Source organism: Ranitomeya variabilis, chromosome 8 (assembly GCF_051348905.1).
Source record: "Ranitomeya variabilis isolate aRanVar5 chromosome 8, aRanVar5.hap1, whole genome shotgun sequence".
In the NCBI taxonomy this organism is placed as follows: Eukaryota; Metazoa; Chordata; class Amphibia; order Anura; family Dendrobatidae; genus Ranitomeya; species Ranitomeya variabilis.
In genome coordinates, this window is record NC_135239.1 from 165,106,635 (window position 1) to 165,119,171 (window position 12,537).

At 48.4% G+C, this 12,537-nt stretch overlaps 1 protein-coding gene across 2 annotated transcripts in view; it reads left to right on the plus strand.

Annotated features, from left to right (window-relative positions):
• RANGAP1 (Ran GTPase activating protein 1) overlaps window positions 1-12,537 on the plus strand; it is a 29,962-nt gene that overhangs the window by 3,632 nt on the left and 13,793 nt on the right. For both annotated transcript variants that reach the window (XM_077278135.1, XM_077278136.1), the window contains exons 2-8: window positions 249-368; window positions 603-730; window positions 9,665-9,724; window positions 9,862-10,041; window positions 11,348-11,482; window positions 11,564-11,722; window positions 11,837-11,950. In XM_077278135.1, the coding sequence (XP_077134250.1) occupies window positions 257-368; window positions 603-730; window positions 9,665-9,724; window positions 9,862-10,041; window positions 11,348-11,482; window positions 11,564-11,722; window positions 11,837-11,950 (888 nt within the window). In that variant the 5' untranslated portion in view covers window positions 249-256. The remainder of the gene's footprint in view (window positions 1-248; window positions 369-602; window positions 731-9,664; window positions 9,725-9,861; window positions 10,042-11,347; window positions 11,483-11,563; window positions 11,723-11,836; window positions 11,951-12,537) is intronic.

A 12,537-nucleotide genomic window follows, 5' to 3' on the forward strand; every position in this document is an offset into this window, starting at 1 on the left:
TCCAGCTTTATGACATATTTTCTTAAAATTATGCCACATGAACCCTGCAGGGGCAAATCAGCAGCCACTAATGGGCTCCTTCACACTGCTTCTTTCTGACATAATTGACACCTGGAGGGGGTGACAAAGCAGCGGCTCTTACTACTTCCAGGTCTGGAAGGAGAGTATAGGTGTTCTTATTTTGCACGATGAATACAGCAGTTTGCTGGATCATTTTTAACTTAAATATACCGATTTCCATTTCTCAGGCTAGAAGATGGCATCTGAAGATATTTCACAGTTGGCAGATTCCCTGGCAAAGACCAAGGTAGGAGGAGGAGAACTGAGCTTTAAAGGCAGGACTCTGAAACTGAACACGGCACAGGATGGTAAGCAGCAGCAGTGTCCATTAGAAGCAAACAAACGAAAAACCCCTTTAATTAATTTAATCACAACATGTGAGCCGCACACATAGTGGCCCACATTAATCTGCGGCAATCACAGTAGTAAGTGTGGGACGTTATGTTTCATGCCAATATTTTGACTTCCTTCAGTTTTTTTTATTTTTATTTTCTGACTTGTTTTCTGCTCAATTTTAAAAAGCTTTCTGTGTCCATTTGCAGCAGAAGAAGTTGTGCAAGAAATTGAAAGTTTCGAAGGACTTCAGGCACTGCGTCTTGAAGGCAACACTGTAGGTGTTGAAGCTGCAAAAGCCATTGCCAAGTCCTTGGAAAATAAGCCTGACCTCAAGGTAAAATTATCATATACAGTAAAATAGGTTGCAGACAAATGTATTGACATATTAGGTTATGTGCACACGTTGCGGATTCTGCTGCGGATTTTTCCGCAGCGGATTTGGAAAATCCGCAGTGCAAAACCACTGCGGATTTTCACGCGGTTTCTTCTGCGGATTCCTCTGCGGGTTTTCAACAGCACTTTCCTATTGGTGCTGGTTGAAAACCGCTGTGGAATCCGCACAAAGAAGTGACATGCTACTTCTTTTAATCCGCAGCGTTTCCACGCGGATTTGTCCGCAGCATGTGCACTGCGGTTTTTGTTTTCCATAGGTTAACATTGTACTGTACACCGCATGGAAAACTGCTGCGGATCCGCAGCGTCAAAACCGCTGCGGATCCGCAGCAAAAACCACAACGTGTGAACATAGCCTTAAACTTTTTGTTGTGGTGGTGTTTTTTTTTTTTTCTTCTATTGCCTGCCAGACTATAGACCCTTAGTAGATTAAAGTAGTCGAAAAAATGTTTAGCAATTCCAAACTGGTCTCCGAGTAAATCTGTCAATACTGGATTTTTTTTCCTTTCATGATGCTGCCAGTGCCGATGTATCCAATATGCTGAGTGTTGTTTTTAAATATCACGAACATTAGCTGTTCAATACTTCGTTTCACCGGACCAACGATCGTTCGTTATGGTGGAAACTGTCCATTTCTTTTGAGTTTTCGATCATGTTGTAAGGCTCCCTTGTCCAAATAATCCCTTGTGACAGTCACTGGCATAGTATGTGAAGGGAGATACATGTCACTGCGTATACAACAGTCAGCGATGTAGAACCAGATTGTTTTTGCCTCCAGCATGCCTATTGCTGAGACGGTTAGTGTTAGGGTATGTGTCCACGTTCAGGATTTGGTCAGGATTTTTCATCAGTATCTGTAAGCCAAAACCAGGAGTGGGTGATAAATGCAAAAGTGGAGCATATGTTTCTATTATACTTTTCCTGTAATTGTTCCACACCTGGTTTTGGCTTACAAAAACTGATGAAAAATCCTTTCCAAATCCTGATGCAATCCTGAACGTGGACACATACCCTTAAAGTTACAATGGGCTGGTTTTATGTGAGCACCCGTAGTCTGTGGGAGGATGCTCACCATATCCCCCTCTTGCAGAGCCAACACCGGCATTTGTACTAGCAGGACCTTCGGTGATGTCATGATCATGTGAACATCACATGGTCCTGGTTAAATACCTGGACTTGAGGGACAGTCGGTGTGGTGTATTGGGAGAGGAAGCACTCCCACGTGGCTCCAGGAGGAGCAGAGAACATTGCCAGGTGTCTGCAGATTGAAACCTGCAGAGAAAAGGACTCTGAACTGTGTTTTACATTAAACCAGGAAGGCTCTGCTTTTGTTTTCCTGAACAATGCATTGGTCTATGCTGACTTTAATAAACCAGAAGGTGTTTCACGATCAGTGTTCCTGTGTCTACCTGTAGGAGCAGCTAAGGGTGTCGATCCCTCACACCCTGTAGAAGTGGAAACGCCCCTTTAATGTGAATTTGTCAGAGGTCTCCTATACCATCATGTCGAGGGCAGAGAGCTGTTTAGCTTCTCACTACATATTCCCAAGGGATTATTACTGGAGCAGAGGACAAGCATGTAGTTCCCTGAGAAAGGGCCCCCCACCTGTATGTGTAGATGTTGACCTGATCATAACTAACACTTTCTTCAGTCTGATAGGATTTTTTCTCCTACGCCTCATTGGGGGACACAGGACCATGGGTGTTATGCTGCTGCCACTAGGAGGACACTAAGTAAACAGAAAGATTAACTCCTCCTCTGCAGTATACACCCCTTCACTGGCTACAATTGAACCAGTTCTTGCTTAGTGTCTGTAGGAGGCACTTGGGTCCTTTTTTCAGACCCCAATTTTCTTATTTTAATTTTAATTTTTCCGTAAATTTTTATTTTTTTATTCAACGGAGTGAAGGGGGCGACGGATCCCTTTTATAGGGCCCGCTCTCCCCCGAACCAGCAACAGGCGAGCACGGCGAGTATACCTCCCCGTCCCTCTCCTGCGACGCTGGAGCACTCCAATTCTTTTCTGGGGCGACGGTCTGCCATTTGGTCCCGATCTCCCTTCCCCCTACAAGACGGCGAGTACTTAGAGCCTGCTCTACTGTACCTCTCCGGGGGCCCGACATACAAGGCCCACTTTACACGGCGTTGCACAAAGGGAACGTATCAGTTCCAGAAGAGGATCTGAGGATGGATGGAGCGCGCAGGGAAAGGGGGACCTGCACCGGCAGCCATGGAGGCCACACTGTGAGTACACAGGAGTTCCTCCTGCGCTCCGGATCTCTTGCGGCCGCCGCCCCGCGCATCGTCGGGCAGGCCGGAAATTTAGCCCCCGGCTTTTCAGCCGGAGCAGGCCGCAGTGGTCCCTATCTTGCGGCAGAGTCCCTAGGGAGAGGCGCCGGCGGTCGGGAGACTGTGGCGGTTAGCGTCGCTCTGTTGCGGCCGCCGCGCATCCCCGAGCAGGCCAAAAATTTAGCCCCCGGCTTTTCAGCCGGAGTAGGCCGCAGTGGGCAGATCCCTCCCATGGCCGTAACCCCGCCCCCTATATCGGCGCTTCTCGTCTGGGACGAGAAGCGCCCTGCAGATCTCGGGGGCCATATTGTTCCCTCTCCCTGCAAGGAGTCCACGCGTCCACAGCACTCCAGAGAACCGCCACGGCTAATTCCTCCCCGGGGACACAGGCACAGGACCGTGGGTAAGCTGCTTCAAGAAAGCTTAACCCCTTCCCTGCGTATACTGCCCGCTCTGTCTCCAAAAACACTGTCACAATCCAAGGAGACTAAAAGGGGTAACAAGAAGCACACAGTTTTTTTCACTTTATGTGGCCCCGAGCTCACACTAGTCCTTTGTGTGCGGATTGTGTCCCGGCCTCTGTGCAGCCGCCTCCCGCCGATACCGCCGCCGTTGCCTCCGCCGCCGACCCTGTGGAGCCTAGTTTCCCTGAGTGGGCAGCTTCTCTGACACGATCTATGGATTTACTAGTTATGGCGGTTGATTCCCTCCGGGGCCCCCCTTCAGGTCAGCCCCCGGTGGATTCGGGCGACGGTACGGATCCGTCCACCAGCAGGGGGCGTACTCTATCTCCTCCTTCTCGGGGTTCCAGAAAACGGGTCCATGCTCCATCCCCTGACCACGGGCCAGTTGGTTTTTCAGCGTCTGCGACCTCCGCTTCCCGGTCCCCTTCTCCAGACAACCCGAACGATTCTGAATATGAGTCCGACGATTCCTACGTTCAAGATTTCTCCCCCTCTCAAGAGACACTCGACTCTCTCATAGAGGCGGTTAACCAGACCCTGAAGGTGAACGAGGAATCCGTACCTACCCCTGAACACGTGGTGTCGTTCAAAAAGACTAAACGTGTCCAAAAGTTTTGTCACTCATCCTGAGTTCAAGGAAATTGTACAAAAACATAGGTATCGTCCCGATAAACGCTTCATGGGTCAAGAGGCCATAGAGGCCAAATATCCTTTTTCTCAGGACCTAATCAAGGACTGGCTGCAGTCCCCCTCAGTCGACCCTGCTGTGTCACACCTCGCTTCCAAAACCATCCTATCTCTGTCAGACGGCTCCTCTGTTAAGAACCCCTCTGACCGCCAGATTGATTATCTGGTTCGCTCCGTCTTCGAGGCCACAGGAGCCTCCCTCTTCCCATCCTTCGCTGCCTCCTGGGTGGCTAAGGCTATGGTCGCTTTGGCCGAGTCGCTTTCCACGACCATGCAAGTTAGAGACTTTCCTCCAGAAGCGGTCAACCTGGCTATCCAGATAGCCCAGGCTGGGGACTTCGTAGTCAAGTAGACGCAGCCAATTGCGCGGCACAGGCAGCCACGAATGCAATCTCCATTAGAAGAGCCCTGTGGCTCAGGGATTGGCGAGCAGATTCGGCCTCCAAGCGCTCTTTGACATCTCTGCCCTACCAGGCTGTTCGTTTGGAGAAAAGCTAGACCAAATGATCTCGGATGCCACCGGGGGAAAAAGTAAATTTCTTCCCTAACAAAAGCCTACCCAGCCGTTTCGGTATCAACAATCCGGATTTCGGCCTTTTCGTAACAATACCAACTGGTCTTCCACTCCCTCTACCTCCGCATCAGGGCAAGGCCCGCGCAGTGGCCGAGGCTCCCAGGTCTCTTACAGACCTAACCGTAATTGGAAACCCAGACCGAGACCACCCGGGTCTAAGGGATCCACATCCCATAGATCCTCCACGCAATGACTCCTTGCGGCTTCCGGGGGGCACCAACAGGGTAGGAGGGGGTTTACTTTTGTTCCGCCAGGCCTGGCTCTCAGTCGTTTCTGACGAATGGGTCAGGGAACTGGTATCCACCGGATATAAAATAGAATTTTCTTTCCCCCCCCCCCCCCCCCCCCACGCGCTTCTTCCAGTCTTTCCCTCCAAATCAAAGTCAACAGCTCTTCTTCAGGCCATACGGGCACTTCAAGGGGACGGAGTCATCATTCCGGTTCCCCTAGACCAAAGGTTCAAAGGGTTCTACTCGAACCTATTCGTGGTCCCAAAGAAGGACGGATCGCTCCGTCCGATCTTGGACCTAAAACTGCTAAACAAATTTTTAAAAATCCGTCACTTCAGGATGGAATCCCTCCGATCTGTGGTCGTGTCCATGGAAAAAGGAGAATTCCTGGCGTCCATAGACATCAAGGATGCTTACCTCCACATCCCAATTTTTCCTCCGCGTCAACAGTTCCTCCGCTTCGCATGTCGCGGAGAGCACTTCCAATTTGTGGCCTTGCCTTTCGGTCTTGCCACCGCTCCCAGGGTCTTAACGAAGGCCATGGCGGCTGCCATGGCCATTCTTCATTCCAGGGGAGTGGTGGTACTTCCGTACCTGGACGACCTACTGATAAAAGGTCCTTCTTACCCAGCCTGCGTAGAGTCCGTCGCTCTCACGGTGGACATTCTCTTTCTCGCCTGGGTTGGAAGATAAACTTAGAGAAATCCTCTCCGATTCCGGCTCAGCGGATCTCTTTTCTGGGGATGACTCTGGATACTTCCCGCGGTCTGGTCATCCTTCCTCAAGACAAGGCCTTGGCCTTGCAGCAGGGAGCTCAGAGTCTTTCCCGTCCAGTCTCCCACTCCATCCGATTCAGCATGCGCGTTCTCGGGCAGATGGTAGCTGCCATGGAAGCGGTTCCATTTGCGCAATTTCACCTCCGTCCTCTCCAGCATGCGCTACTCTCGCAGTGGGACGGCAATCCGTCCTCCCTCGACCGCCGCTTCTTCAGACTAGCATTGTTCCAGTTTCACCACCTTCTGGCGGGTCACCCAGTCAGAATTCAATCCGACAACGCCACGGCCGTGGCGTACATCAACCGTCAAGGGGGAACCCGCAGCAAGACGGCTATGCTCGAGGTGTCCCACATCCTGCACTGGGCGGAATCCAATCATTCGCCCATCTCGGCGATCCACATTCCAGGGGTGGAGAATTGGGCGGCGGACTTCCTCAGCCGCCAGGGCCTCGCCTCGGGCGAGTGGTCCCTTCACCCGGAGGTTTTCCAGCAGATCTGTCTTCGCTGGGGGACCCCGGATGTGGATCTCATGGCATCCAGGTTGAACAACAAGGTTCCACAGTTCTTTGCTCGGTCACTCGACCCACGGGCCATCGGAGCAGACGCCCTGGTCTTGCCTTGGCACCAGTTCCGCCTCCCGTACATTTTTCCCCCTCTTCCCCTGCTACCGAGGGTCATCAAGAAGATCAGGGCAGAGGGGGCACCAGTGATTCTCGTCGCACCGGACTGGCCGCGCCGGGCATGGTACGCGGAACTGGTTCAGCTGGTCGCCGACGCCCCCTGGCGTCTTCCAGATCGCGTGGATCTTCTCTCACAGGGCCCGATTTACCACCAGAACTCAGGGTCCCTGTCTTTGACGGCCTGGCCGTTGAATCCTGGATTCTAGGCCAAGCGGGTTTCACTCCCAAGGTGTCTTCCACCATGATCAGGGCTAGGAAACCTGTTTCCATGCGCAGTTACCACCGTACCTGGCGAATTTTTTTTCTCATGGTGCGACGCACAGGGGCGATCTCCTCTGGTATTTTCTATCCCTACCATACTGGAGTTTCTTCAGTCTGGACTAGAGTCGGGACTTGCCCTTAGCTCTCTAAAGGGTCAGGTTTCGGCATTGTCAGTCCTTTTCCAGCGAAAGATTGCCAATAGGTTGCCGGTGAAGACTTTTTTCTAGGGAGTCTCCCACGTGGCGCCTCCCTACAAAATGCCCTTGGATCCGTGGGATCTTAATTTAGTTCTCGGAGCTCTCGAGGAGACTCCCTTCAAACCGCTACAGGACATTTCCCTGACCTTCCTCTCATGGAAGGTAGTTATCCTAGTGGCCATTACGTCCATCAGACGGGTTTCGGAGTTGGCTGCACTCTCCTGCCGCCCTCCGTTTCTAAATTTTCATCCGGACAAGGCAGTATTGAGGACCTCTCCCGCTTTTCTGCCCAAGGTCGTATCTTCTTTCCACCTCAATGAGGAGATTGTTCTGCCTTCGTTCTGTCCGGCACCAGTCCATCGCATTTAAAAGGCTTTTCACACTCTTGATGTGGTAAGGGCTCTTCGTCGGTACGTCTCGCGGACGGCTCCCTTCCGCACGTCGGATGTCCTGTTTGTACATCCAGAGGGGCCAAGGAAGGGTTCTCCCGCTTCCAAAGCTACTCTAGCTAAATGGATTCGTTCGGCCATTGAAGAATCCTATCGTGCCAAAGGCGTTCCTATCCCAGCTGGGATCAAGGCCCATTCTACCCGGTCGGTGGGCGCCTCGTGGGCCGTTCGGCACCAGGCGTCAGCACTGCAGGTCTGCAAGGCTGCGACATGGTCCAGTTTGCACACTTTTACCAAGCATTACCACATCCATTCTCTCTCTTCTGCAGACGCCGCCCTTGGCAGGCGCATTCTGCAAGCGACAGTTCCTTAGCCACAAGCCAGTGGTACATGGGGTATTAGCATATTGCTCCCCACCCAGGGACTGCTTTTGTACGTCCCATGGTCCTGTGTCCCCCAATGAGGCGTAGGAGAAAAGGAGATTTTTGTGTACTCACCGTAAAATCTTTTTCTCCGAGCCAATCATTGGGGGACACAGCACCCACCCTGTTAGCCTTGTTTGGCTTGTTGTTACTTCCTTGGTTTTGACATAGTTTGTCATTTTGTTCATGCTCCTACTGCTTTACTACCGAACTGGTTCAATTGTAGCCAGTGAAGGGGTGTATACTGCAGAGGATGAGTTAATCTTTCTGTTTACTTAGTGTCCTCCTAGTGGCAGCAGCATAACACCCATGGTCCTGTGTCCCCCAATGATTGGCTCGGAGAAAAAAAATTTACGGTGAGTACACAAAAATCTCCCCCCTTCCTTTTTGAGATGCTTGCTGCTGAGTAAGGTCAGAGTCACACTAGCGTATTGCATCCGATGTGAGAGCATCGGATGCGATATGCTAATGACCCTCGGCTCCTGCTTTGCTGCGAGCGGCAGCCGAGTGTCATGCGTCTGTGCACAGAGCGGACCGGAGCACAGCTGCAGAGGAGGCGGAGAAACTAATTTCTCCATCTCCGCCATTGCTGGGGTCATCGTTTAACGCACATCACTCGAATGATATCCGAATGATGTGCGTTGTCTCACTCGCACTCATAGGCTTATATGGGTGTGAGTGAGCCGAGAGCTGCGATTGTCTCGGACCAAGGAAAACTGGCAACAAAAAATTGGCTGCTGGGAGCTGCGAAAGAAGGAATAAAGGGAGATTAAAGGGAACCTGTCACCCCGTTTTTTCGGTATGAGATAAAAATACTGTTAAATAGGGCCTGAGCTGTGCATTACAATAGTGTAGTTTGTGTACCCCGATTCCCCACCTATGCTGCCGAAATACGTTACCAAAGTAGTCGTTTTTGCCTGTCAATCAGGCTGGTCTGGTCAAAAGGGCGTGTTGTCTTCCCCCAGATTTTGCGTAGTTTTCCGTTGGTGGCGTAGTGGTGTGCGCATGCCCAAGGTCCCGAATCCTCTGCAGGGGATTTAAAAGAGCGCGCTGTTCGTTATTTCATTGGTGATCGGTGGGCGCGGCCATCTTCCTTTGGCCGCGCGTGCGCAGAAGCGGCGCTCTAATGGCCGCGGGATGCCGCGCGTGCGCAGATGGATATCGCGGCGGCCATTTTCCTGAAGCCGCGGCCAGCAGAGCGCCGCTTCTGCGCACGCGCGGCCAATGGAAGATGGCCGCGCCCACCAATCACCAATGAAATAACGAACAGCGCGCTCTTTTAAATCCCCTGGCAGAGGATTCGGGACCTTGGGCATGCGCACACCACTACGCCACCAACGGAAAATTACGCAAAATCTGGGGGAAGACAACACGCCCTTTTGACCAGACCAGCCTGATTGACAGGCGAAAACGACTACTTTGGTAACGTATTTCGGCAGCATAGGTGGGGAATCGGGGTCCAGAAAATACTGTTGTAATGCTCAGCTCAGGCCCTATTTAACAGTATTTTTATCTCATACCGAAAAAACGGGGTGACAGGTTCCCTTTAAGGGAGCTTAGTCTCCAGAAACGCGTTGAGATTTTTACCCATATGGTTTGTGCTGAAGTCTGTATCCTCAATGTTTAAAGTTTGTGAATAAAGAAAACTTTTTTACGGGTTCGGTGAAGTTGGACATTCTCTTCTTTGCTGGGAGCTGTCCCATATTAAACATTGGTCCGAGTGCAATGCGATTTATTTATTTATTTTTTTTAAATCGCATTGCACTCGTCCGTTTTAGTCGCCAGTGTGACCCCGGCCTAACAGTAACTTACGCTTTACCTTTATCTGATATTTTTTTATTAAGCTGATTAGGCTCAGCATTTAGTTAATTATTAATTTAGTAAGTGTTGGTCTTCTTTACTTGCAGAGATGTCATTGGAGTGATATGTTTACTGGGAGACTGAGATCTGAAATTCCTCCTGCGCTGGTGAGCATGCTAATCTATATGCTATGAAATTAATGGAGGAGTCAGTGTTAAGTGAATGGGGTTTTTGCAGTTTACCATCGTGCTTACTGTTATACAGTCAGTGTACATATACATACATCTGTCTGGTTTTCTTACAGATTTCTTTAGGGGATGCATTGATCACTGCTGGTGCACATCTGACAGAACTTGATTTGAGCGACAATGCTTTTGGGCCCGACGGGGTGCGAGGATTTGAGGCATTACTGAAAAGTCCCACTTGCTACACACTTCAGGAACTGAGGCTAAATAACTGTGGCATGGGAATTGGTGGAGGAAAGGTACTGTGACACTTTTATGAGTAGCGCTTTTGTTCCATAGATTTGATAGCTGCACATTTCAAGAGGTAGTTTTATGAAAGAAATTGGCATATCACTTGGGTCTGCCACCAACGTCTGATTACTGGGATCAGACCCATGTTACTTCAAAGAGAAACCATCGTATTATTGCAGGTGGGATGTTGTAGAGCTGGAGGAGCTGATCAGATTGATTATATATTTTTGTGAGAAGTTTCAGTAAAACTTGCATTTTATTCATTGAAATCCCTGATGTGTATATATCTGGGAATCAAGTGGGTAGGCCTATCATTGATTAACAGTCTTTACTGTGTGACTGCATGTAGAGATGGCTGTCGATGACTATTAGGACCCCCACTGGAGTTACATACATGTGAACATCAGGAGTTTCAGTGAATAAAATTTTTTGTGTAGTGACATTAAAGGGGTATTCCTATCTCCAAGATCCTATCCCAATATGTAGTAGGTATAATATTTGCAAATCACTCCAATTAGAAATGTAGCATAGTTTGTCTGATTCGCTATGCCTTTCTTCATGTGGAGGCATTGCAGGAACTTGGGTGTCCATTATGACCACTGATATAGTGACAGGTAGTTGCTAGGTCATAACCATGGATACCCAAGGTTCTGCAATGCCTGTACATGAGGAATAGACATAGCGAATCTGAAAAAAATCTATTCTACATTTGTAATTGCAGATATTTGCTAATATTATTATTACCACACATACTACATCTTGGTATACGATCTTTGAGATGGGTATACTCATTTTAAAGGACTCCTCCCATCAAAGTTTTTGTCCTCTTAATATATTGCAGTCATCATACTATATAGCGCTGTGTACTTACGATTGCTCATTTTACCTTTCTACCCAGGTAATTCTTCTCTTTTCTTTGCTCTATGTAGAAACAGGAAGTCTCTTGTCCCTGCATTTATCATTCCCCTCTTAATCTCCTGACCCAGCTGCTTCCTCCTCCCCCTGCCAGGAACTTTTGCAGTGACTGATGAGTCATACAGAGAAAATTGACATCCTGTTTCTACATAGAGCCTAGGAAGATTCAGCTCGTCAGTTTATAATCACATGATGTTATAGACCTAATCGAGAAGAGAAGAATTATCTGGGTAGAAAGGTAAAATGATCAATTGTAAGTGCACAGTGCTGTATAATATAATTGCAATATATTAAGAGGATAAAAATGTTGATGGGGGAGAAGTGCTTCTTTAAAACATCTTTAGCATACTTTTACGTAGATTTGTCGTTTCACTCAAATCTTGTCTGTGATTCCTTCAGATTCTGGCTGCTGCACTTATTGATTGCCACAAAAAATCCAGTTCTCTTGGAAAACCTCTGGCTCTCAAAATATTTATGGCTGGAAGGAATCGCTTGGAAAATGATGGTGCCACAGCTTTGGCCGAGGCATTTCGGGTATGTGGTATTTTCAGCATTGATAGTAATGTACTAATAAGTCAGTCTACCTGTCCATTAAATGCACTATTTTGTCCCTAGTTAATTGGCACCTTGGAGGAAGTTCACATGCCCCAGAATGGAATAAACCATGCTGGCATCACTGCATTGGCTGAGGCCTTCAAAGGGAATCCACTACTGAGAGTAATTAATCTCAACGACAATACATTTACAGATAAAGGAGGCATTGCTATGGCAGGGGTAATATCTTCATCTACTCATCACCTTTTTATAAATATAATCTATTTATATGTAATTTCAGTGACTTTGCATTAAATCGTGTTTGCAATGTAATTTTTTTTTTTTTCCTTTTAGTCATTAAAGGCTTTAAGGCAAGTGGAGCATATCAATTTTGGGGATTGTCTGGTGCGTTCTAAAGGAGCCATGGCCATTGCTGATGCCCTGAAGGAGGGTTTACATAAAATAAAGGTATGACCTGTTTGTTGTGCTTTAGGGCATAGCCAATGTTGCGTTACTTCAGACTACTGTTGGTTGCATCTTAGAGAACTTACATGGTGTAACTGATATACACGCTCATCTTTTTACACTCACTTTTATTATTTAACAAATATGAAACTTTGATTTGTCACTGAACTCTTTTTCTATAGTTTTATATTTTCATTAAGTAATGGAGATGTGTGAGAGCTTATTTTTGTGGAGCAGGTGGTAGTTTTTTTTAATATATATATATATATATATATATATATACACAACGTGAGAAAGTTCATCAGGCGGCACAGTCCTAGCATAGGCTGTTGGCGGCCGATATCCCCCTGTGTGCAGGTGCTATCACAGCGGCTATTATAGCCTAGCTGAATGAATCTCCGGGTGCTCCTCCAGAAAAAACGTCTGTATGTAGTAATCCAATAGCAAAAAGAATAGAGGTCACTCACCAGTCTTCAAAGTTCAGTCTTTATTAGCAGCTTGTTAAAATAAAATTCATGGTCGGGATTACCGGAGCCGAAGCTCGTGTGAGCTGTGTAATCCCGACCATGAATTTTATTGTAACAAGCTGC